General features: G+C 42.9%; 1 protein-coding gene across 1 annotated transcript; it reads right to left on the reverse strand.

Moving 5' to 3' along the window:
- Nucleotides 1–6,280: 6,280 nt before the first annotated feature.
- Nucleotides 6,281–26,546, reverse strand: TNMD (tenomodulin). The gene is made up of 7 exons (XM_004711191.3): nucleotides 26,454–26,546; nucleotides 26,157–26,288; nucleotides 14,036–14,176; nucleotides 13,567–13,668; nucleotides 9,465–9,618; nucleotides 7,318–7,484; nucleotides 6,281–6,619 (listed from the first exon to the last, which is right to left on the reverse strand). Exons 1-7 carry the CDS (start codon nucleotides 26,499–26,501, stop codon nucleotides 6,410–6,412), a joined length of 954 nt encoding a protein of 317 aa, XP_004711248.1. The 5' UTR covers nucleotides 26,502–26,546; the 3' UTR covers nucleotides 6,281–6,409.
- Nucleotides 26,547–26,963: the final 417 nt, after the last annotated feature.

Raw genomic sequence — 26,963 nt, forward strand, 5'->3', positions numbered from 1 at the left:
GAAATACATGTTTTCCGATGGTCTTAGGCGACCCCTATGAAAGGGTTGTTCCATCCCCAAAGGGGTCACGACCCACAGGTTGAGAACTGCTGCCCTAGACTGATGTGCCCTGGTAGACACAAACTCTCAAAGAGAGAAGGACTTTGGAGGGGCAGGAAATGTAACAGGCCAACCACAAACCACTCTGACATGAGCATGATATAATTTAATGTAACCAAAGCATCAAAAACTATTATTGTCAACAGGGGTAGAGGTGTGGGTGTAATATCACAGTGGCCCACCAGACATCCAGGGATAGAGCAATATTGCTGTGTAAGAGGCAAACTCCCATTCCTCTCAAGGATCTGGATTTTAGCAGACACAGGTGCATTTGTGAGTTGGCACATTACATGGGTCCCTTGACAAAAGAAACAAATCCAGATCCCTGTGTTCTATTTCCAGATAGTCATATTGCTGTCGTTTACTCTCTTCAGCAATGCCACCGAGGCTGGGGCCTGGACCTTAAATCCTCTGCCCTTGGCAGGAGTCTTGCTCTTGACTCTCTGATGCCTAACATGGGTGTGAGCCTGAATTGTGTTTTCGTAGCCACCATCTCTGTAAGTAAGACCAGCAGGAATACTGCTGTCCGTGGCAAATTCAGACTGGCAAAGGATAGCATCAGCGGAAATGATAAATATAAACAATATATTAATATCACTGGCAGACAGAGATCATCTCAGCAGTATACAGTTCCTGCTTTTTTTGGTATGTGTGTGTGCGCGTGTGTGTGTGTGTGTTGTTATTGTTGGTTGCTGTTTGTTTGGGTTGAGGGATTTATTGTGGCTTGGTCTGTTTCCCTTGTTTCAATCTGCCTCTCATTCTGAGCCCTTTTAGCAAGGACAGCAGGCCCAACTGTCAAAGAAATGAATGGAAGAAAAGATAGGCAGATGGAACCCAGATTTCAAAGGAGTGACTAGTCACTCATCGGGTTACCCATGTCAGAATTGAATATCACTCTGAATAAATGATCAATGCAGTTTTTGGGTAAGTAGCTTTCCTGTGAATTGATTAAAGAAACCCGAATCGACAGAGGTGCCAGGTTTTGGAATGCGCCAGGGACACTGTATTTTGTGTGTCCATTTGTACCCAGTTTTTAACATGGGGCCACTTTTCTATCTGGTGAAGGAAGAGCATGTTGTCAGCAACATGAAGCCCCAGAATGAAACTTCTTCAAAAAGGAAAGTCAAAATGAAATAAATTTTAAGGGTATAAATAAAATAGATCCACGCATTTCCTGACAGCCTTATGAGGAGGTCCATATTTATCTCAGCAAGCTTTCAGCATTAGACTTTAGGAGCCAAAGTGACAGTTTTGGACTCAGCCAGACAGTGAGCCTTATATATAAGGACTCAAAATAGATTTCCTTTGCCCCTAGTCCTGCCAAAGAGCCATTTTAGGTGTGCAGGAAGGCGCTGAGCACACTAATGCAGAGTGCCCTTATGCTGAGTGGGAACAGTGGATGGGCTCTGCTCACCTGCCTTTTCTTGATTGGAATTACGACCCCCAAATTATCTGAGAGGCAATATGATATGTCTTGTGATTTCAGGAGATGCACGTTTTTCCTTTCTCTCTCTCTTTTTTTTAACACGTAGGATCGTTGGAAATTGAGATGAAAATGCAACATGCCTGCATATGTATAATGGAAATAAGTGACTGAGCTCTGGGTAATCATCGATGCTTTTGAGTAAACTGGAATTAGAGATATTTCTCTTACTTGTAGAAATTGACTGTGTCAAAAGATGAGGAATGCAAAAATGCATTTAAGTCAGATAAGAACTTTCATCTCAAACTTGACCAGAACTCAAGGCCAACATTTCTGTAATAATATTCTGAAGGGCTTTATAGCTGTGCACTTTTACTATCTCTCTCTCTCTCTTTTACTTTTTTCCTCTGATTCTTTCTCCTTGCCTTCAAAGGAGCAATAAAATAAAGCATTTATAGGCTACTTCTCTGCTGTAGACGCAGTGCTAAATTCTGAACAGAACAAAATGGGAAAGCTTATGGGTCCTCTTCTTTTAGAACTTGCAAGCTAAAATAATAAAAAAAGAGTATGTGTGTTGAGCAATGTAATCATTAATACAAACACAGTGTAAAGTAGGGGATGACAGGTTTCATGTTTAGGCAAGAGGAGAATGAGATGATTTCACCTCTTTAAGCTAGTGAGACACAGCTTTGTAGAGCTGAGTTGACGGGACATAGAGAGCGCGGAGCAAAGGTACCTGAGATAGTGAAGAGGGTGGATAGGTCAGTGGGAGGAGCAAAGGGATATGAAGTGGTTCAGAGTGGCTTGAGCAAAGACTTTCCAAATGTAAGGTACACCTGATCCTTAGTGTGCTAAGTGGCTGTCAGAGAATAAGCTATCAGGGAACAGGCTCTCAGGGAAAGAAATGGTATTAATAAAATCTATAAGTGAAAAATAAACTTGGTGGAAAAGCATTTACACAAACTTCAGCCTACAACCTGGGCACTTGAGCAGGTTGCTAGGCTAAGGAGAACCTGAGGCCTTGACCACGTGCACAGATGCGGGATGGATGAGGCAGGAAAGGCAAGGGACTGGAGTAGAGAACAGGCACATATTGGAACTACTACATGGTGTCTGGCTTGGGAGGTCAGAATTCCCTCCGTCTTGCTCCTTGTGATGTGGAGGCTAGGTTTAGGCAAAGGTGGTAGAAGAAAGAGGCAGCTTGAGCTTCGATGGAAAGTGTATGATATCTGTTACTGAGTTCACACTAGACTTCAATGACAACATCTTTTCTTTTTTAAGTGGAAGTAGCAGACTACGGTGTTTGGGCTTGTTTGCTGTTTTGTTCTATTCCACCCCCACCCCCACCCACCCGCTAAATGTTAGATAACCTTAATGTACCTTTAAGGCTATCTTTGCATTTTCTGTGGAACTCCAGGTCAACCCCAGAAACTCACTGCCATCCAGTTGAATCCAACTCATAGGCATCCTTTAGGATAGAGTACAACTACTGCTGTGCATTTCTGAGACTGCCACTCTTTACAAGAGTAAAAGCCTCCTCTTTCTCCTGGGGAGGAGCTGGTGGTCTTGCTGATCTTGCAGTCAGCCGCCCAATGTGTAGTCCACGACACCACCAGGGCTCCTTGTCAGTCTCATTAAGGGGACTAAATGGATTCCAACTCACGGTGATGCCAAGTGGGAGTATAACTATAAACCAAGCAACTAACTGCCATCTAGTCCATTTTGATGCATGGCGGCCCCATAGGATAGGATAGGATAGGATAGGATAGGATAGGATAGGATAGGATAGGATAGGATAGGGTAGGGTAGAAGTGCCCTGTGAGTGTCTGTGGATTTCTCTCTACAGGAGGAGAAGCGTTTCCCTTTTGCACCACTTGGTGGTGCTAATGGTTAACTCACTCAGCTGCTTAACTGCATAGTCTGAGGCTTGAGTTTACTAAGAAGCACCTACCTCAGAGGAGTGGTTTAGTGATGTGAAAAATCAGCCATCGAAAACCTTAAGGAGCACAGTTATAATCTGACACATATGGGGTTTCCATGAATAGAGGTTCAACTAGCTAGAACAACTGCTTTTATTTACATATTATTCCAGGGGGTTTAAGGAAGTTCGTGGAATTTCCACGATCTTTTAATATGTACACACACACACACACATAAAGTAACTAACTGTATATAAGGTTCTGTACTTGAGCTTATACATTTGTGTGTGTTTTATCTTTCCTTGGGAGAAAGACACGGTTTTCTACTCCCGTAAAGTTTTACAGCCTCGAAAACCCACAGGGGTAGCGCCACCCTGTCTTAAACGATCACTATGACTTGGAATTGACACGATGGCAGTAAGTTAATATCTTTCTTTGGGAAGAAATACCATGTATACTTCATTTTTATCTGACATGGAGTCTGGTGGATATAGGATAATATAAACTGCATAGGAATTTCAGGAATTTAAAATTGCAGGCCGATCTTAAAAACCAATGTCAAAATGAATATTTTAAAACAATGTCAGAGAACACCATGGAGTTCGTGCAACCTCCTAGTAATCTCTTTCACATTTCCCTATTTTAACTGCAAAGTAATGCCTCTTAGGATAACACCGCCAAACCTAACCAAATGTGCTAACATCGAGTTGATGCCGACTCATAGTATCCTATGGAGCAGAAGAGAACGGCTCCTGTGGGTTTCCAAGGCTATAGATCTTTGTGGGAGCAGAAAGTCTCACCTTTCTCCCCATAGTGCGGCTGATGGGTTAGAACTTCTGACTTTGCAGTTAAAAGTCTAAGACATAACTCACTACATCACCAGAGCAGCAATTCTCAGATGTCTTCTAAATCATCAGTAAAAAAATATTCAGCAGTGTTGTATTGTTAAAAACTCACTACCCTTGATTCAATTTTCACCCTACATAGGTTTTTGAAGACTAAATCGTTAAGGGAGCTGTGGTAGTTACATAATCTGGTGTCAATTTAGGACTTGAGAAGATTAAGAATGAACAGGTGGAGCCTAGTCTGTCAATCGGGTCATAGCCAATGAGGCCTCTGTGTAGGCATGGCCTTCCCCTGAGGATTCTGGGAAAACTCTAGGATTTCCTCCTTGGAGGTGGAAGACACTGTCTCTTTCTGTTTACTCCCTTGGAGACTCTCTACTGAGAAGGCTGACTCCATGTGAGACATCCCTGAGGAGAAGCCACATGGACCTATTCTGATGCAGCCCTGGGTGCTGGAGCAGCCGCGTGGAGACCCCCTGCCACCGCTGAGATGCTTACAATGCCACTGAATCCAAAGACTTTCTACTTACTCGCCAGTGATCGTCCTGCATTTGGCGTCATTGCATGTGTTTTGTGAGTCAGAAGAGGACTTTATAGATTGGTATCGGACATGTGGGCTAATATTGGACTCATGGACTTGATCTAGACTGGGCTAGGATGTTTTCAATTCCTCTTGTTTATAAACCTCTGTAATATACACATATGAGTGTCTATGAATTTGTTTCTCCAGGCTACCTGGACTAACATGGGAGCAGACACCCTCATTTTTCTCCCTCCCATCTGCAGCTGGGTTTGAACCTCAGCTCTTGATTAGCAGCTCGACATTTAACTCTCAGTGCCACCAAGGCCCGTTGTTATAATGTTAGATATATTTTATTGTGAAAATTGGTAATCCAAGTATGGCTTGTATGCTAATTATCTATTAATGACTGGTTAATCTTATATCAGCCCTGGGCAAATGTGTTGCTATTTGCTTCCTCAACTGTTAAATGGAGAAAATGACATGGCTCACAGGCATCTTGGTGATGTTTTTACTGTTTGAAAATGCATTTTTGATGGGAAGTACTAGGCAGATATTTTTGAGACACAATAGCTTCCAAATAGAGCAATGAAAGGGATTGCCTTTAAAAAACTATAAGAAGTGATTTAGATGGGTAGAACTACATTTTTTGAATCGAGAACTGGCTGCAACATCAGGGTTAGGGGTGAATAATCCCCTCTAATAATTTCTTCTGCCCCTTTATCCCTTTGTCTTTTCCAAGCAAAGTATAAGGTGATTGAGAACTTGGCCTTCCCTTCCCTTTTGAAAAGTGGCATTTTGATGGCTCGCTAGTTGTTTTTTTGGGGGGTTGGGGGGTGGGAATCCCTTTTGACTTCTCACCTAGTAAATTCTTATGTTGCTTATTTCTGTGAGTGATATTTATGGTTTCCATTTTCCTAGACAATTTCCGTGGAAAGTTATATAACCAGACACTGATTTAAAGAGAAGTCAACCCTGAAGGTTACAGAGTGTTGAATTTGTCCAAAGGTGAGTTCCTGTTCACAGGAGGGCCCGAGGCCCTTTTTGCTGGGCTAGCTCTCTCCTTCGCTGAGTCTGAACACTTGGAATATTTTCGTGTTGGCCTGCTGTGACTCACTGCCTGTCCAGCGGCTTAATAGATGCTTAAGCAAGCCCACAATATGTCTTTCAGATAATTAAACATTGGGGCTATACACAGAAGGACACGTTTTAACGCATCACTTATGGGGACATTTTATTAGCAGTCCCTCATTTGGACTTTCTAAATCCAGCATAATGAAATATGGTATTTGCAACTCCTTAGGCTTTCCTCTTCCCTACTTCTCAAACCTGATGAAGTGTAAATTTCCATCACTGCCATCCATGTTAGAGCTGCTTCATTTCAGTTGCAGGTGATAGTCTCGGCAGCCACTTCAACAGCAATCAGGCCATTTATGATGATGTAGAAGTTTATTAGAACATGAAGAGAGGAATTATTTAAGGGCAATGCTGAAGAACTGGCTGCAAGGAGCCACATGCTACAAAGGCACAAATTCATTGGATAGCATGCATTTTATTATATATTGGCTGTCAAAGGTTTAAACCTTTGAGCTCAAACTTTCTACTAGACCCTCCCCAGCATGCGAGCCACCCACCAGTTGCAAGGCATAATCACACGGCAGATGACACGTCCTCCTTGGTAGCAGTATGGATAGGGGTAGTAACCTAGTAAAGGTTCACAGACACGGCGACAGTAGCGGTTGCCTCGGCGGCAGTAAATACAGCAATAGCCTCTCTCATCCAGCATAGGGTCAAACTCTATTCCGTTTTCAGTCTGAAAGAAGAAGAATCCAGTGTTGGAGAGGAAAGTGTACCACGAAGATGCCCTACCTAGCAGGGGACAACTACAAGACTATCTGAGTTAAAGGCTGGTGAGAAATTAAGCTTCTCAGCCTGATCCTGATGGCATATCAATAAAGATCAAGATTGGATTTTGAATGAACCTCGTGGAGATTGAAAATTTCTTAAAATGTAAAGGAAGGGTGGGGGAAATGGGGTGCCCACACCAGTGAGTGCAAGAAGGAAAAGAACGTTCCAAAGTTAATTGTGGTGATGATTGTACAGCCCTTCTTAATATGATTGAACTATTGAATTGAATGATGTGTTCATTATAGCTCAGTAAAACTAAATCACAAAATATTTTTTGCCATCATCAACATTTGACTTTCAATGGCTGGAAAATGAGGGTAAGTTTTAGGAGGGCTCTTTGCTGTTTCTCCGATAAGAGTGAAACAAAACTCATGGGTATCATGTTGGTTCTGACTCACAGTGATCCCATGTGTTACAGAATCGAAGTGTTCTGTGGGTTTGTCTTGGCGGTAATCTTTCTGGAAGTAGACTGTCATGCTTTTTAGAATTTTTTTTCTGAAGTGAGTTTGAACTGCCAATCTTTAGTTTCATAGTCAAGCACAAACTGTTTGCTCCCCAGGGACCTTCACATAGGAATAACACGCACATAACTCCATAACTCACATAGTCATTTATTGGAAGGTCTTCCTCAGTTGCTTGCCTCGTGTGACGGGTCTTCTCCACTTTCACTTGAGGAACCACCCACTGCTCATTTTGCTCAATCCCTTTTTTTTCATTGGTAGGAAAATGAAGATCTTCACCATCCTCCTCAAAGTCTTGTAACTCAGAAACTAGGATAATAAATACGAGGTTGTGAAGCAACTTGCTTTGCAAACAGTTTTGAAAGCAGTGCTGGGGGAAATAGCAGTTAGGGACGGAAATGTGCATTGAGTCTTCTCACTGGCATCATGTTGGTGAGTATGAACCCCTTTTCCTAAGCTCCTTCAGCCGGTACTCTAAGGAGCATTTTCCAAACCAAACCTGACCATTCCTGCGCACACGGATCTTTACCTGTCGCCTTTGACAGCCGACGTGTACTGCTTTGCCTTACTAGTATTCTAGATGAAAAACCGAGGGTTGGAGGTGGAGACTGTTTGGATCCTCCGAATTGATTTTGTTGCTGTGTTGCTGTTAGGTACCGATGGACACATTTCTACTCAGGGTGACTCTATTTAACAGAGTAGATCTCTCAGGAAGGGTTTTCTCGGCCGCAGTCTTTACAGGAGCAGAGGGTCCTCTGTAAGAATTTGAACTGCCAACCTTTTGGTTAGCAGTCAAGAGCTTCACTGTTGTGCCATTAGGGCTTCAATTGATGTTAGCTGTTCAATAAATATTCTCAGCTGCCTGATTTGATTTGGTGCTCTCTGTCCACCTACCTCTCCCATTCTCTTTCCTGCCTTAAAAAATTTTAAACCCTTTTTATTTTGAAAGTATCTTAGATTTATAGGAAACTTGAAAAGATAGTATAGAGTTCTCCTATAACCCAAATGCAACACCCACTGCTATCAAATCAGTTCCAATTCACAGCAACCCTATAGGACAGAGTAGAAATGCCCTCTTTGGGCTTCTGAGGCTGTACCTCTTTGTGGGAACAGAAAGCCTCAGCTTTCTCCTGTGGTGTCGCTGGTGGTTTCAAACTGCTGGTCTTATGGTTAACAGCCCAACTTGTAGCCCACGACACCATCAGGGCTCTATACTCCACCCAGTTTCCCTTAACCCTGTCATCTTACATACTAACCCATGGCCATGAACTTGATACCGACTCATAGCAACTCCATAGGACAGAGTAGAAGTGCTCATCGAGTTTCCAAGGCTGCAATCTTCATGGGAGCAGACTGCAATATCTTTCTCCCAAGAATCTGCTGGTGGGTTCAAACTGGTTGCTTAGCAGCCAGGCTAACCCATTGCATCTTACATATGACACAAACGTGGTTTGATTATGAAATCTCAGAAATGACCACTGGTGTTTGCTATTCTAAACTACAGTCTTTATTCCGATTTCATCAATTTTCCACTCATGCCCCTTCGCTGTGTCAGCATCCAATCCAGGATACAACACTGCATTTAGTTTCCCTTAACAATTCTTTTTCAAGAGAATACCAATAGATGCCTGCATTGGTGGGAACATCCTCTCCTGAGTAATACAGAAATCTATGCTGTCCAGAGTGAGGGAGGTCAAGTTCAATGCTAACTTGCCTGAATAAGATGTATGGGGACCTCTGTCTTCTCTATCGACTGAATGGAAGATGAGGGACAGACTCGTCTACTCTGGATCTCTAACTCAATTTTAGAGTGCTTCTCAAAACAGCCAGAGACTATTTTGTATACGAGTGACTGCCTTATCTTTTGGGGAGCATGGCACCATTTATCATAGAGAACCTTCCTGAGAAAATAGAGCACTGTTCAGACACATCTTGCTTCTGATCATGGGTTGAGTCCATAGTGGTTTGAGCAATAAGCTAGTATCCCAACTGCAATGAATATAGATGTACAAATAAAGACAGATTACCTCTTTGCTATCACCAGTCACACTAGGGTGGTACTACTTTTTGTGGGATATTTAAAAGCCTGTCAGCATTAATTTATCTGATTTATAACTTGGCTGTGAAAAATTCCCTCCTAACTGGATGTCAGCATATATAGTCTTATGCAGGAAGATACAAACTGAGCATTTGTTTTCCTAGAAATGCCCTCTCTGAATGCTGGTAATATTAACTTGTTACTATCTTTAGAAGAAGAGTGAGGGTGTGTGTGAGGGGGAGATGCTATACCTGCTATTAGAGTGGGATTGATCCAATACATGGTGACATTATCACAAATCTCCAGAATCTTGGAATTTTTAAGAAAGTCTCGGTTTTCAATAGGCTTTTCTGCTGGGACCCAAATCACAGATTGTTCAAAGAATGTTGTGGTAATTTCTTCATTCTGAAAGAAGAAAATTGGATAAGCACACACAGTGGAATATGATGCAATGTTAAGGATAACTGAATCTGCAAATATACTTCAGAGCATCGTTGAACCTGCAGTATGTTATGCTGAAGAAAGAAGGTTTTCATACTCCTTTCCTCTAGTTCTATAATGCTTCTTCCCCCCACTGTCATGATCCCAATTCTACCTTACAAATCCGGCTAGACCAGAGGATATACATGGGTACAGATAAGAGCTGAAATCACAGGGAATCCAGGACAGATAAACCCCTCAGGACCAATAATGAGAGTAGAGATACCAGGAGGTGAAGGGGAAGGTTGGGGAGAAAAGGGGAACCGATCACAATGATCTACATATTACCCCCTACCTGGGAGATGGACAACATAAAAGTGGATGAAGGGAGACGTCGGACAGTGTAAGATATGACAAAATAATAATTTATAAATTATCATGGGTTCATAATGGAGGGAGGGCAGGTGAGAGAGGGGAAAATGAGGAACTGATATGAAGGGCTCAAGTAGAAAGAAAATGTTTTGAGAATGATGATGGCAACAAATGTGCAAATGTGCTTGACACAATAGATGGATGTATGGGTTGTGATAAGAAGTTGTACAAGTCCCCAATAAAATAATTAAAAAAAGAAACCAAGGGGTTTTCTTTTGTTTTTTATGGTTTCTCTGTTGGAGTAGTAGACTGCTAACAGCAAGGTTGGAGATTCAACCCCACCAGATTCAAAGTTGTTGTCGAGAAAAAGGTGAGCCTGTCTGTTCCTATGATGAGTCACAGCCTTGGAAATCCTATAAAGAGTCATTAAGAGTCAGAACCAACACTATGGCAGTGAGTTTGGTTTGGGGTTTCCTTGTGGAGTTCGGGTTCAAATCCACCAGCTGATCTGTGGGAGAAGGACATGCGATTTGCTTCCCTAAAGATCACTCTCTGGATGGCAACGTTCTTTCTTTTTTTAAAAAAAAACTTTCTTCCCATAATCCCTGGATGGTGCAAATGTTTGTTTGTTTGTTTAACCATGGATTGGTGGGGTACAGAGTGTAAGCAAAAAGAAGAACGTAGTTCGGGGTTGGGATAGACCAAACTCACCACCATAGGAAGAGAAATTAATAAAATGAGCAAGGCTTTATGGGATACTGGAAAACACTATATTTTGAGTCTGAATAATTGATTTCTAGTCCCAGGGCTGAGAACACTGGTGGTTCCGTGGCATAATTACATCCTGTCCTGTGGGAGGTCCTAATTCTATTTCCTCATGTGTCAGTGATGATTTGTGTGTCGCTTTGGACATGTTATCAGGAGAGTGGCCAGTTCCTGGAAAAAGACATCATACTTGGTAAAGGAGGGGGTCCCAGAAAAAGAGGAAGACCCTCCTGAGTCGCCACTGAGATGGGCGGACACAATGGCTGCAACCATGGGCTCAAATGTAACAACAGTTGTGAGGCTGGTGCAGGAGCGGGCAGTGTTTCCTTCTGTTGGACAGAGACTGCCTGTGAATCACAATCCATTAGAAGGCATCTAACAACGAAAACACAACACGAGGCCAAACAGTTTACAGCCGAGTTTGTAGACAAAGGCAGTCCAGGAGGAAAGGACTGGTGATTGACTTCCAACTCATCATGGGGATGGCTTAGCACTGTGCAGCACATTGGTCCATCCTTCAACGCTTACCACGAGTCAGGGCTTGACGGATGCCTGCTAACCACAATCCTTGGGCTGCTTGAGAACTAGCTCTCTCTACCTTTGTATCATATAAAATATAGCTTGAGGCAGGGGTAAAATAATTGGTCCCTCCCTTCTAGGTCTACCAGAAAGACTGCTCACTGAAGTTGGAGCTTGCTTTGGTATCATTCCATTAAAAATCAAGAAGGCATTCAGTCCTTTTCTGAGTCTCTCATTGGACTATCTATATAGTCTGCACTTTTGGTCTGTAGAGCCTTGAATGATATATGTACATTGGTTTCCTCTCTTTCAAATGGGTGTGTTAGTGCCAGCTTTGTTTGAGGGTTGCAAGCAACATTTTATCTCAAATGAAGACACAAAATAAAACAAACCTTAATATAATACCAACTGGTGAGATCAATTAGAGACCAACCAAACCTAATATTTTCGTTTTCCAAGATTTAGTGGTTAATTGTAGTTAGTTGCACTTTTCGTTTCTATTTTCAAAGCCATGTCTCCTGCCTCTGAATTTCCCTGGCCTTATTGCTATTTTAAAACCTTTATTTGAGGAGCTTGGGGACTGTCTTAGAGGATTGTGTGTGTGTGTGTGTGTGTGTGTGTGTGTGTTTGCATTATCCTTTCTTCTATTGTTCAGAATACCACTTGCTTTTCAGTTTCTAATATTGGAATTAGTTGTCTTGCATATCTAGTTCTTTCTCACTTGTCATTTGGGCTTTAGACATTCCCCACCCCCCACCCTTAATAAGTTTTTTCCTTTCTCATTTATTTGCTTCTCTCTTGATGAGTTCAGTGTTTTTATTTATTCCCTGAAATATGCATTTGTATAATTTTCATCAAGTCATTAACAACCCTCAAGCCTTACCTCCTTTGCCCTTGAGTTTTGTAAGGACCTTGGGATGCATTGAAAGGGACGGTATAAAATGAGGTTGATATGCTGACTAGCTTTGTTAGCAAAACCAGGGCTATTTTTATACGTGCTCTGCATGTTTCACATGCGCACACCATGGATACAGCAGTGAGGAAAGTCAGAATAAGAAAGGTTTTGTTATTCAGCACCATAACTTTGTCTCGTAAAAATTGGTTATATGAATACAGAAACAAAGATTGGGAGGCAGAGGAAGATACAGTGATCTGACTATCATTAGAAGAATACTTGGGTTACATGAACGATTGGGAAATATTAACTGAAGATGAAATGAGGGCCCAAATGAGAGGAAACTATATCCCGTTATATCAGTTCAGGCTCTCATTGCTGACTGTTCCTATTCAATTGGTCATATCATTTTCTGTAAAAATTACCAACATAAAACATATACTCGCTTTGTATTTTATCAATACTCCTTTCATTGTCCTCTCGCTTCTTATAGTCATTTCTAATATACTAGAAGTTGGTGTGTTTAGATAGATCTAATGTATCCTTGTTTTAAAAAAAAGATCGCAATGCTTTTTCGCTGCCATAAACCCTTGGGAGAAGAGTATCATCCTTAGGGAAATACTTTTCTTGGGAATTGCAGTAACACAGTAACTTCTCTGGTCACGAGGAAACCAGTAGCATGAAAGAGTAATGGCTGTTGGGCCCAATGACAAAAGTGAGACATACACCCCCCAAAAAGAAAAGAAAAATGATGAAAGATCGTGGAGAATGAAGATGGAGAGAGTTGGGTGAGAGGAGGGAAGAGAGAAGAGACATTTACAGTCTAGAGCGACCCCTCGAACATAGTCACAAGCCCATTTTAGATTTGATAGTTGAACACTAATAAAATAACAATAATAATAACAATAAACAGAAGCAAGAAAACAAACAAAATGTTTTTTTTCCTGGCTGACACAATATGACTTTAGTTAAAGTATCCCACACCCCCTCAACTGTTAGGAACATACTATAACTACAGCTAAAGTTCCAGGGAAAAAGAATCCGTGTTACAGACTTTCTCGATGTCTGTATTTTAGGCACTAATGCCACAGTGTCCCACTAATCTTTCAGGGGCCACTGAGAGATTGTACCCTGCTTTGCCGTGCCCTGGCCTAGCGGTGCATTTCCAGAGGTTGTATATGGGACTGCCATTCTCAGGACTCCTGTTGGTGCTGTGGGTGAGGGGGTGGGCTATTCTCCGCTATGAGTGAGGTTTGGTTTTTCGGTTTTATGTATAGGGTGGTTGTGAGACTCACATGGCATAGACCATCCATTGTAATGCTTAGTACATAGTCAACAACTAATAAATAACAACTTTTGCTACTCATCTTCTTCTTACATACCTCATCTATTTCTTCCTCTGGTTCAGAAAATTCAGGAATCACTTTTATCTGAGTTTTGATGAAGCATTTTTGAAGGCCGACAAAGTAGATACCAGTGTATCCCTGAAAAACAGACAAAACAATGACAAAACATCCCGAAACAGCTACAGTTACTAAGTTCTCTGATCTGTCAGGGCCCTCGGTGACAAAATTAGAATTCAATGGGAAAGCTCTGTCTAGTGGTCAACAGTTGGGCTACTAGCTGTAAGGTCAGCAGTGTGAACCCATTAGCCACTATTGTGATGGAGAAAGACGACGCTTTCTACTTCTGTAAAGTGTTATAGTCTCGGAAACCCATAGGGGCGCTTCTACCCTGTCTTGTAATTTCACAATGAGTCAGAATCATAATTTCATTATGAGCAGAAGCAAATGCTTTAATAGTTTAAATGTGAAGACTTAAGAGGAAAAAAAACATCCAAATATAACGTACATTTTTAAAGTCATGTACTTCCAATGTTTCATCAGTGCCATTTCCACTTCTGAATATTTCGGTTCTGGTCACAGGATCAATTTCCATGTAAATCTTCTTCTTCTCGCCATTGCTGTAGAATGTGTGCTCCATGTCATAGGTCTGGGAGAACAGAGGAGAACATGCTCTAAGACCATCAGTGTATCCCTTCGTAATATAATTTTAATTGGGTCATACCTGGGGCACCTTCCCTTTCTAGATCCTCTGAAACCAGCAGCTCTGCAGGTTGCCATCGGGCATTCTCTGAGACTCGAGATTAAAGTGAGGTGCTTTTTGGCGCTGGAGCTGATATGGGGATCCCTTCAGAGCCAGGTTTTTGTATTCACGCCAAGTTGCTGAACTAATTACTAAGAATTCCAGCAGTTTTCTTGGCAGCTTTGACGAAATAGCAAATAATAATCTGCAAACCAGCATGGAAGGTATTTTCCCCTTCCCTTAAACAAGGATCATCCCAAAAGGGATACTGTTTTTTTAGCTGACCATTTCCTTTTCTAAGTGGCCTGTGGTCACCTCCCACCCCATGGAGGCGGGGGCGGGGATGGTGGGAATGTAGTGGGTTGCCTGTGGGCTGCTACACACAAGGTCAGCAGTTTGAAACCACCAGCTGCTTCACCAGAAAAATATGAGGCTTTCTAATCCCATAAAAATTTACAACTTTGGAAATGCATTGGGCGACATTTACTCTATCCTATAGGGTCACAATGAGGAGGAATCAAATCCATGGCAGTGAGGGTTTTTTGGTTTTGGTTTTGTTTTGTTTTAAGTTGAGGGGGCTGGCGGTGTGTAGCAATTCAGATAGACTTTGGGGCCAGAGCGAGGCACCCCATTGGACTCGACTGGAGGACACTCCTAGAGGTTAACAAACAGACCTTGCTCTATTTACAGGTTTTTCTTGTTTTTAAAATTTATTTATTAATTGGTCATTGATTTTCTTTGTTGCTGTTGTGTTCTCTTTTGTCGCTTTGTCTTGCTATGCTTGTTTTTTTGGGGTGCATATTATCTCTGCAGATCTATCTAGATAAGAAAGGCTGGATGAACAGTCTGGAGGAGTAAACAGTGGGACCGATGGTTCCGGGGGGACATGGGAGAGGGGGAGGTGGGGGAAAGGAGGTGGTGTTGACCAACCCCGGGACAAGTGAACAACAAGTGATCCAAAATTAGTGGTAAGGAGGGTGTAAGATGCCTGGTAGGGAGTCAGGAAGGTCAATGTAACCAAGAGAAATAACTTAAACCCAAAGGAAAGCTGAGCATGATAGTGGGACAAGAGGAAAGTAAAAGGAAATAGAGGAAAGAACTAGGATGTAAAGGGCATTTATAGAGGTGTAAATACAGGCATGTACATATATAAATATATTTATATAGGATGATGGGGAGATGGATCTACATGCATATATTTATAGGTTTAGTATTAAGGCAGCAGGTGGACATTGGACCTCCACTCAAGTACTTCCTCAATGCAAGAACATATTGTTCTATTAGATTGACATTCCATGATGCATACCTTCCTGACGCTATCACCGAAGACACATTGTGTGCATAAGCAAATGTGGTGAAGAAAGCTGATGGTGCCTGGCTATCAAAAGATATAGCATCTGGGGTCTTAAAGGCTTGCAGGTAAACAAGCAGCCATCTAGCTCAGAAGCAACAAGGCACCCATGGAAGAAGCACATCAGCCTGTGTGACCACGAGGTATTGAAGGGACTAGGTATCAGGCATCAAAGAACAAAAAAAAAATCATATCATTGTGTGCCCACCTTCCCAATATGATCATGAAGACAAATGTGTGCATGAGTAAATGTGGTGAAGAAAGTTGATGGTGCCCAGCTATCAAAAGATACAGCATCTGGGGTCTTAAAGGATTGAAGATAAACAAGCGGCCATCTAGCTCAGAAGCAACAAAGCCCACATGGAAGAAGCACATCAGCCTGTGTGACCATGAGGTGTCGAGGGGATCAGGTGTCAGGCATCGAAGAATGGAAGATCGTGTCATTGTCGATGGGGGGCAGGGGGGGAGTGCAGAATGGGTACCCAAAGCCCATCTGTTGGTAATGGGACACCCCCTTGCTGGAGGGCCACAGGGAGGAGACTGGCCAGTCAGCATGCAGTGTGGCAACGATGAAACATACAACTTTCCTCTAGTTCTTGAATGTTTCCTCCCCCCTACTATCATGATCCCAATTCTACCTTACAATTCCAGCTAGACCAGAGGATGTACATTGATACAGATAGGAACCCGCAACACAGGGAATCCAGGACAGATGAACCCTTCAGGACCAGTGGTGACAGTGGTGATACCGGAGGGTGGAGGGAAGATGGGGTAGAAAGGGGGAACCAATTATAAGGATCTACATATAGTCCCTTCCCTGGGGGACGGATAGCAGAGAAGTGGGTGAGGGGAGACATCGGACAGTATAAGACATGACAAAATAAATTTTAAATTATCAAGGGTTCATGAGGGAGGAGAGAGCGGGGAGGGAAGGCGGGGAATGAGGAGCTGATACCAAGGGCTTAAGTGGGGAGCAAATATTTTCAGAATGATTGGTGCCACAAATGTACAAATGTGCTTGACACATTTGATGTATGTGTGGACTGTGATAAGAGTTGTATGAGCCCCCGATAAAATGATTTAAAAAATAAACAATGGTCTTAAACCCAAACCAAATAAAATAAATCCCAAACTGAACAGTGCCATCAAGTCAATGCTGACTCATAGTGACCTTCCTTCATAGGACAGGGTAGAAGTGTCCCTGTGAGTTTCCGAAGCTATAACTCCTTATGGGAATAGGAAGCCCTGTCTTTCTCCCCATGGAACAGCTGGTGGTTTTGAACTGCTGACCTTTCGGTTCACAGCCCAAAGGGTAACCACTATGTCACCAGGGCTCAATAGCCTTAGGTCTGTTTTTTTTTTTTATTTGAATACCTTTCCCCTTGGCCAATATTCCATAATAATCTTAATCCTGTTCTAGCTTGCTTCCTTTGGATCATTAAACTACAAAGGCCATTGATTGCTGTATTAGTCTGGGTACTTTGGAGAAACAAATCCACAGCAACTCATGTAAAAGAGAGAGTTTTATGTAAAGAAAGTGTGCATCACGAAAACATCCCAACCCAATGCTGCCCAAGCCCACAAGTTCAACATTAACCCAACACCAGTCCACAAAGTCCTCCACCTCACAAAACAGAGGCAATGATGCCGACTGCAGGAGGAAAGCTGAGTCAGTGAATGAATAAGCATCTCAGCACTAGCAGGGGTCTCCACATGGCTGCTCCAGCACCCAGGACTGCATTGGGATAGGTCCATGTGGCTTCTCCTTGGGGATGTCTTGTAGGAAGTCAATCTTGCAAGCTGAAGCAGGGAACTGCTAAGGCAGCTGCACCCTGGTGCGACCATCACAAAGCAAGAGACCCGAGAACTAGAAAGGCGAGGCTCACCACCCCTTTCTCCCTCCGCCTTTCAATTAGCCCCACATGTGATTATTGGCCAGGCTGGCACAATTAACTAACTCAATTGCCTTCCTGAGTGTTATATCAGCTAACGAACCCTATCCAGTTTATTCCTGAATCCGGCTTGCCAAACCTTATTCAATTGTTTCAAAGTTCTCAAAATTCTGTATATATAGAATTCAACAACTATGTCAAGTGCATTCAGAAGTTCTGGTGGTGTCGTGGTCACACATTGGGCTGGGATCTACATGGGCAGCAGTTGGAAACCAGCAGCAGCTCTGCAGGAGAAAGATGGGCCGGTCCACTTCAGTAAACAGTTACAGTCTCCGAGACTCATATGGCAGAGGGTGTCGCTGCGAGTCAGCATTGACACAATGGCAGCAAGTTTGGTTTTGTTTTTAGTCAAGTGCCATGCACTGAGTAATATGAAGTCTTCTAGGAAGATTGCCTTGGAAGAACTGTTTCACAGGTTGTTCTTGAGTGGCGAGATAGAACACCCAGACTTCTCTCCTGCCCACTGTAGGAAGCCATTATTGTTCTAAAGATCAAGAAGTTCAATCCCATTGAGTAGTCCATTTTAGGAATAAATCCATTACCTGAAACTGAAGACATATGTACAAACCCAAAGAAGCCACTGCCATTGAGTCAATTCTAACCCTAGGGCAGAGTAGAAATCCTCATTGGGTTTCTGAGACTATAAATCTTTATGGAAGCAGACAGCCCCATTTTTTTTCTCTCCCAAGGAGCTGCCGGTGGGTTTGAACTGCTGACCTGGGTGATGGTAATTCAACACCGAACTACACCACCTGGCCTCCTTGAGGATATCTGCAGAGCCAGAAGCCAATAAAATAACATGACTAAAGGTATTTGCTACCCGTCATAAACCAGGCCAAACGTGATGGTCCCATTTGTAAGTCTATTTTATGCCCATTGTTAGAAGTCCTCCAGCTATTATGTTTCTTCAAACTCATATTTTTCCTTCATTGAGAAAAGAATTGGGAAAAGGGAAATCCAGAAAAACCAAGGTTTATAGAGAGCCAACATTGCTTTCTAATGATACCGTCCCCAGCAGCAGCCTCTTAGGGCACGTTCTGGGTTGGATTGTTATTTAATGTCTACTGAGACTGATGTCTGTGACCGCATGTTAGTTTAACCTGGTCAAATTTTCCTCAATTCATGTAGAAAAACGAGTGGGTAGAGTTTGTAGAAACAAGTGTTATTTAGAGCGCGAAAACTCTAATGTTAGCTACTGAAAACAGCAACAACAACAACAAAAGAACAAGAGGCACTATCACTTCCATCTTTGTCTCTTGACGGGGCTTTGGCCCTGGTCTTCAAATCACACCAAACCTACTGGTGGGGTGTCAATGCTGACTTAGAGCAAGCCCGTGGGACAGACAGTAGGACTGCCCCCAGGGTTTTGGAGACCCTGCTCTGTTATGGAAGTGGGTCGCCACCTCTTCCTTTCTCTTCTGGAGCAGCTCTGGTGGCTTCGAAACACCGAACTTTCAGCTAGCAGCTGAGGCCTTAACATACGGAGCCACCAGCAGTCCTGGACGTGGTCAGCACTGACATATTTGTTGCATGTGCTTTCTCCCACTACTCTCAAATTGCTATCTTTCTAAAGAGAGTTTTTGAGCATTGGCAAAGGCTTGGAAGAAACTAGGTTTAAAAAGGGGGAAAGAAAACAGCATTCAGAGTCCTTCAGCAATTATAGAGTTAACTCAGGAAGCTAGCCGGGTTTGTGACAGGTAGCAAATTCCTTTAGGCTTGTTATTTGCTTCCAGCTATAAATATGTCCTCAGTTCCAGCTCTGCTGCCAGCTTGAGAAGAGAAACTTCTACCTGTGGCAACAAATTGAGCTCTCAGTTGGCCTGACCTAAGTAGAGGAGAGAGGCATCTGCTTCAGATCCAGTCTTGTCAGATCTTCCAACAGGGGGGGAATTTTGTTAGAAATACTATCCATTGCTGAGACAAATGTTGACACAACTAGTCACTGGAGGGGATGGGGGTAGGGTGTTTGTTTCATCAGTAGTGCCACTGATGGAGTCTTGCATGGAAAAATGAGGTTAGGGACTAGGGGATGTTGGAATGCTGCCTACCTGGGCAAAAGAGAAAATGCAGGCTGCGTTTTCAATCATTAGTCGAAGACTATGGAACCATACTGGTGACATTTAGAACTCCAGCGTACTTCTGTGGAATGAGTTTTCCTGCACTACTGGCAATGTCCTTCCTTTGGACACCTTACTAGATGAAAACTTTTGGAAACTGCCAAGCTAAGCAGATTTTGATTGTTTTCAACATTCCTCCAATGAATATTTCATCAAAGATTTTTTTGGGGGGTGGCAGAAAGATTGGGGGGGAAGGGGTCTATTCTGATTGCATTTATTAATCAGCTTATTTGCTTTCTGTTGGAAGTGGTGGGTTGCTAAGTGAGTGGTATCAGAATGAGTTCCTTTAAGTACGACTCTTTGGTAGTGTGGGTGAGGTGGAGTTGGGGGGCTATATATTTACCCAGATGAAATTCCACTTTCAAAGGTGTCCTTTTGCAAAAGTCTGTCTTTTGTCTAGGAAGATGAGGCTGGTGACCCACTTTGAACTGCCTGTGGATGAGTTTGAGCAAATCCAGACACACTGTCTCGCTTGGGTCCCTGCGGAACGCATTGCTGGGGTAATGGCTATGCAAGCTTCACTGGCCCATATGAAGCCTGAGCTCATGCTTTTGGCCTCAGCAGTGCCTTGCTCTCTACTAAGCTCCTTGGCTCAGGGGGAGAGGGTCTTCCTGGAAAGGAGTAAATTGTTTTGTACTCTCCAGTTGGAAATTACAGCAGAGACAGGATGTCTCGCCCGAGAAAGGTGGGAGTGGGCTACCAGAAGCTCATCTCAGACTCTGACCTCAACTCAGCTTGATTCCAGGAAGGACAGAATGAGGACAGAGTGTGACGAAGACGACACGCCTGCCAAACTGGCAACGGGGAAAGTTTGTCTTTGATACTTATTAGCTCCCTTTTTTGTTCTCTTTTCATATAGGGTTCACTCTCTACCCTTCTAGCTCTTTTCCCTCCTGGTCCCAGCTCCTTCTATCCATTTGTCGGCTGTATAGGCACCTGGAAATCTCATGTGCTTCAGGTCTCTTCTGTCAAAGAAGGAATCAATCTGACAAATGATTCCACACTAAGGTGCTAGCAATGGGTATTTGTCTATTTAAAAAAATCGAGGGCAATGTTTAGCTCAAAGGATTGAATTACGAATGGTGGGCTTTCGGCACCATGGCACTAGAATTTGGAAATACTTGGGAGCTGAGGCATCTTTCCAGCACTTCTCAAATGGGCACCTATTCCACCCACACATAAGACTGCCCTTAAATGTAAGAACCAGAATACTGGCATGGGGCAAGGAAGGCAATGGTGTGGCATGATTCAGAAGTGAAATGGGATAGATACATGGTGAAATCCTGCCAGTGAGAGACATAAGAAAACTACACTGACAAAACAGGGAGAGAACACAGGCCCATTCCTCTTGCCTGCTGAGGAGCTCTATCCCCGGTCGAGTTAAAGCCCCTATTCAGGCAGCAAATGAGCCCCAACTCTTACATAGTTTCCCTGCCTCTTTTGGTGACAGTCTCTGCGATCAGAAAAGAAAGCTTAAAAAAATTTTTTTTTTGTAAAGAGTAAAGCTATCTCAGACTTCAGTGTGATGAATCTGTTTTGGGGGCAAATAGTTTTAGCCTGTCCTGGAAGGGATTTGAGGACATTTGGCTTAGGTTTGTTTTTTGAAGTCTGTGATTAATCCCACTGCTCTTCTTTCCACCTTCATCCGTTATTGTCTGTTTATGAGGCACACTCTCCAAAGGTGAAATACATGCTCAGAATTGCTGGCTAGCAGGTGTTCGGTTGTAAGGATTGGAAGGGAATGCACTGTACCATATCATTACTGACCTAGCCTGTGGGAATTACAGAGCCTCTGGGTATTTCTTTACCAACACAGAGCAGACAGACCGTTTCTTATGCAAACTTGGACTTCTGCATCTACAATCACCAGTTCTGAGCCCTGAAAAAAAAAATTGGCCTAAGTAGCACAGACATTCCTATTTTTCAACAAGAAAAAGCCATTTCTTTCATCTACAGGCTCAAGCTGGTTGAGAAGTTTTTTCCCCCACTAACCACCATCCCCTCTTCTTAAGTGATATTGAAGGACAGTGGAAAGAGTCCCCACATCAGATTTGAGTTGTAGCTTCAATTCTACCACTTATATGCTGTGTGACTGTGGGAGTGACTGAATGTGTCTAGCACTTGGTTCCCATCTGCACTCCCCACTCCTTCCCTTATGCTAGCTTGAATACTTGTCACAAACAATTTTGCTCAGACTGAGGCTGACATCTGTGGACTTGGTCATAGGACTGCTTCTACCTGTTGATCACCCGATCTACTTTCCTTCTACAGCTTCACTTCCACTCTCAGCCAGCCACTCAAGGGGAGCTCCTGTTGAAGGCCCAGGCATTCCTTGCTGGTACCACTTCAGTGGCTCAGCAAATGCTGCGTTAGGCAAACAAAGGGACTTCACAAGGATTTGCACATGGTGGCCAGAGTCTGGGTCTACTTAATTGGTGGGAGCTGCTCTTAAGTAGTCCCCAGCAGGAGCTGTGCAAGGGTGGACTTGGCTGCCATAGAGGCTTAGGAGGAAAACAAAATGAAGAAAAATGTTCTTTCCTAAATTGCTGACGTGGCACCATCTGGTGCATCGTGGTCCCTCTGCTAAAGAGATTCCTGCTACAACTTCAGTTTTTTCCTTGAGGGTATAAATGCTTCTGCAGACCCACATTTCACCCACTACGCCGCCATGTAGGTGAGCCAAAGGAACCTGGGCAGGAAAGTTGTAACCCCTGTGTACCTAGCAGAGAAGTGAAGAAAGATGGTCTTTGGCCAGTGCTGGCATTGGAGAAATAGGCACACAAAGGAAGCTGGACTCAGAATGGCACACAGTGCTACTTTCTGGGCAAAGGATTTTCAGCTTACACTGACATTGGGCTTGCAACCTTATGTGGTAGTATCTGCAGTTGAGTTGGTGTGTATGTGTGTGTGTATAGAAAGAAAACTTCCACTTCTCATTCCTGTATGTAGAAGTTCAAGGGAACTTGCTCAGGAATCTGTTGATTGTTATGTGGGCCTTAGGACTATGGCTTCCAAGCAGCTTAATATCACCAGGTTGTTCCCAGATGTGGCATTTCATGTAAAATTGATGACTTAATTTTATTTATTTTTCTTCATTTCATGTAGTTATATACCTTCACCCCCATTCCCTAAAGATCAGCTGTAAGGTCTACATGGTGTCTAGAAACTGTTGGTTTAAGGGCAGGGAGTTCTCTAATTAGTTTTCTCAATGTTGGATTAATTAGCTTGGGAGTTGGCTTCTAATTGTTTCTAGTTAAATGTGTAATACAGGGAGCTTTAAGCAAGAATGTTTCCCCCAGAGAACCTCCTTTAAGGATCCCAGGGCAGTCACTGCCTGGAAGTTGAGCCTCATTGTGATGCTTTCTCAAGATCTCTGGGGCTGAGTAGGTCCCCTCTGCTCAGTTAAGGTAGCTGAATACAGAGCCCAGTGGACTAGGCTGTCATTCAGGTCTTATTTGTGGCTAGGGCCGAGGGTGCCACAGAGCCTGTGAAGGGTACAAAGGCGCACGCAGAGTGAGTTCTTTTTGTCTTACTTTATTTTGATCTCTCTCTCTTTTGTGTGGGCATACCTGCATGCATTTGTACTAAAAGTGTGCAAGGACAGGGAGTCAAGCATGCCTTACTCTCCCTTTGGGATGAGAAAATCTGAATCTTTGGTGCATACCAAGGTGGGAGGTAATGGAAGGAGGGGGAGGACTTACTGGAATGGAAAAGTCAACACCAGATGTGAGATGTTAAATAAACACTGGTTATTATAAACCGATGTTAAATAGCAAAATAAAAATGAGGGGTGTGTGTGTGTTGCGTTGGGGAACAAGAGGAGCAAACGAGAGAGCGTATAGGAAGCCCCAAGCTATCAAACAAATCACTGCCATCAATAAAGATGGTAGCCTTAATAGTTCTTTCTCTCAGGGGTTGCACAGCCCCCGAGACCCCACAGCCTTGTAAAGGAAAACCCAGAAGTGCCTTCCTTTTAATCTGCTCAGTTATTTCTTGCGAGGCCATACTCTTAAGGGGAGTGAGTTTTTAATTTGTTCAAGCTGCCTGCAACCTTTTCCTCTGCAAATCCTCTTCCAACACTAATCTGACTACTGTTCTCTTCCCAGGATTCATAAATCTGCTGCAGGGCAGGCTTATTGCTGCTCTCCACCATTGGAAACATAAACGAACTTTTGGGCTCTTTGCCTGGGCCTTGAAGGGAGTAATGGACTGAATGAAGCACCAATATCTCCAGCCGGTCCCTTAGTGTGCAATGGAACCAACCTCGGCTTACAATGAAGATGCAGGGCTGTGGCACCAAAGACAATAGATGGCAACTCCTCTCACATAGAGAACAAGCCATCTTTGTTCATGGTGAAAAACATTTGCCCCGGGAGACACCCATTGTCCTATATCTGGGTTACTGGGTAATAGCTTTTCTTATTACTGAGAATCCCTTTGCTGACAACTGCTTCCCAAGATGAAGTACTTCACAGATTAGATTCTTGATAAACATATTCAGCACCATACTCCACTTCTACTCGTGTCCTGAATTGGTTTTACTTTGGTTTGAGGATTAACACAATTAAAATCCATTAAAAAGAGCAGTGGAGTGAGAAGTGAAGATGATATCATAGGATTCAGAAGGGACCATGGGCCCTGCTATTGCATTTGCTGCCTTGCAAGGTGCAGGCAAGGCCCCACCTAGTCATTTCCAGCTGCATTGAGGCAAATAGCATTGAAGGTTTAGAAAAGCCTATGAACCCTTTTAGAATAGCAATGGCTACAATAAAACAAGAATGGCCACCTAGCTCCATATTTAAGTGAGCAAATGAGGGTGGTCAGATGGATTTGTGCTCTTCTGCGTCCAGTTAACTACACTATTTCCATAAAGAATGAAAGGATTCCTCGTGCTCGAACTCATCTAGGCTTGTCAAGAGGGCACAAGTTTCAATTCGTAGGGCCGCATGCCCCCTTGGGAATTAACTAAGTGCTACGGGAACTGTGTCAGAATGCATTTTGACCCTGTTCATCATTTGCTGTTTCCTTCCAGATTTTCTTTTGCTCAGCCTATCCTGCTAGCCCGTGTGTGTGTGTGTGTGTGTGTGTGTGGCTTTCTCTAGAAAGGCGTTTGAATATAAAGCAGTTCAAAGGTAAAAAGTAGAATGAGAGTGAGAGCAGAGAGACTGACTAACTAACTGTATCGATTGAGTGATGCCTGAAATCCTTTCTGGAACAAGGTACAACTAAAAAGGCAAACAAATAAAGTAGGTTGGTTTGCCCTCCCTTCTCCCTCCTACTTAAACTTGATAAGGTGTCCTCTGGGACCAGACAAAAGTGGGCATGACCACAGAGGTGGAGACTCCAGGGGGAGTGAGACCATGCTTCTTTGTTTTCTTTTGGACACCGGCCAGTTTATTTTCTATTTCTCCCCCTCTGCCTCTTCTTCTCCACTGACCTGTATTCCTTTTTCACGGCTCCTATTGCTCCTTTAGCTCCTAAGGGTCCATGGCCACCCATTTTCTTTTCTCTCATCCTTCCTTGTCGATTTGTGCCCCACCCCCGCCACACGTCTGCTCCAGAAGACAAAGGAGCCTCTCAAGACATCAAAGTAACATGAGTACCAGCAGCAGCAACAATGCACACACGGAGAGAAGTCCCTGGCAAAGCCAGAAGAAACGTCTTCCCACTGACACTGCAGACATCTCCACATTCTCTTTCAGATGCAAATTGTTAGCATCAAGGGACTACAATTTCTTTGAGTGGCATCTAAACTTACCCAGTGAGTGTGACCCAGGGAGCAAGGGTATCACTAAGATACACCAATACAAAGTAGAATGAACAATCAAGCTTCACCAAATGATCCCCAATATCAGAAACTGTCTGAGATATCTGTAATTAATGACTTGGTGTCACCTACTTTTACCTGGTGGTATTAATATCTCAGTGGGACAACAATTGTGGGTGCCGAGGAGCTGAAAAACACAAGCTTGTTTTTTTTAGTCATAAATAAATGTGAACTTGGGTTTAAGAAGGACTCCTGAAAAGGAATTCGTTGCCTGTCCTTACAGCAGATACATTGTCAGAAATGTAATCCCTGAAAATCCTTCGCTGCCATTTCTGGTGGTTTCTTCTTAGGAAGTGGTATAATTACTTTTCCACCAGTTTCTGCCCAGATAATTGAAAGGGAAATAAATGGAAAGCGTTTTTTTCTTATAGTAAAAAATGTGCTTCTAGGAGGAATCTTAATTCCTTAAAGCTGAGTATGGCTAATTCTATTAGTAGTCTATCAATACTAATCCAAAGAAATGTTTTCTTTTCTCTTACTACAATTATTTTAGGCAACGAAAGAGAGCAAAATAGTGATTCAGTTTTCCCCACTACTGGCAAACAAACACAAACGGAACTTAATGATTTTCACTTTCAGAATCATTTACATCAAAATCAGAATACAAGTGCTGGATAATAAATAATGTGCAGTTACTTACTTTTTTGGGTACCTCCGGCCAGAAGTGTTTACCCCCCCAAAATAGGACAATGATAGTTAGGGCCAAGATGCCGAAGACCAGTCCACAAATCTTAAGTGATTTACATATTTTCTTCGATTTAAAAGCTTCTGCCTAAACACAGGACAGAGATAATAAAATAATACACAATAACTCTCAAAATAGTAAGCCATAATTCAAATTCATCTTTGATTTCACTTTCTAGTGGTCACACTGCAATATGATAAATCTGTGAGACCAGGCTTTCTGTTCAAAAGGGAAAAATATGAATCAACTTACATTTAGAATGTGACAGTCCTCACAGTTCTCTGGAGGATTCTTTGCCATGGTCTCTCAGCACAGAGTACTCTTTCTCTGCTTTGAGAGGACTGAGAGACCACTGCTGAGGTGGAGTTGCAAGTGAGTCGGCTAACAGATGCCAGAGGAAAAGCTGAATTTATATGGCTCAAATATGTCATACCAGCGCCTGAGGGAGCCCAGGGGGCTCCTGTGCTGCGATTTGTTACATAGATATACCCATATATGTATATAACTTCTGTGTGCAGAATTCCATCCAGAATGGCAAAGACAGAAGGTTATAATGAAAACTATTGTCCTGGGGCTTGGGTTGGAAGCGGACCAAGCCTAGGACACATTGAAATGATTTTTCACTAAGAACTTAAAATATCAGTGGCAATGCAGGCTGCACACTCCAGAAATAAGCAAAAAAAAAAACAACAACAAACCAAAAAGAAGTGAAGTTCTAATTTCAATTCCATTCTATTCAGCAAATATTTATTGCAGGAATAT

Source organism: Echinops telfairi, unplaced genomic scaffold, assembly GCF_000313985.2.
Source record: "Echinops telfairi isolate 266 unplaced genomic scaffold, ASM31398v2 ScPeMD7_44;HRSCAF=162, whole genome shotgun sequence".
NCBI classification, from domain to species: Eukaryota; Metazoa; Chordata; class Mammalia; order Afrosoricida; family Tenrecidae; genus Echinops; species Echinops telfairi.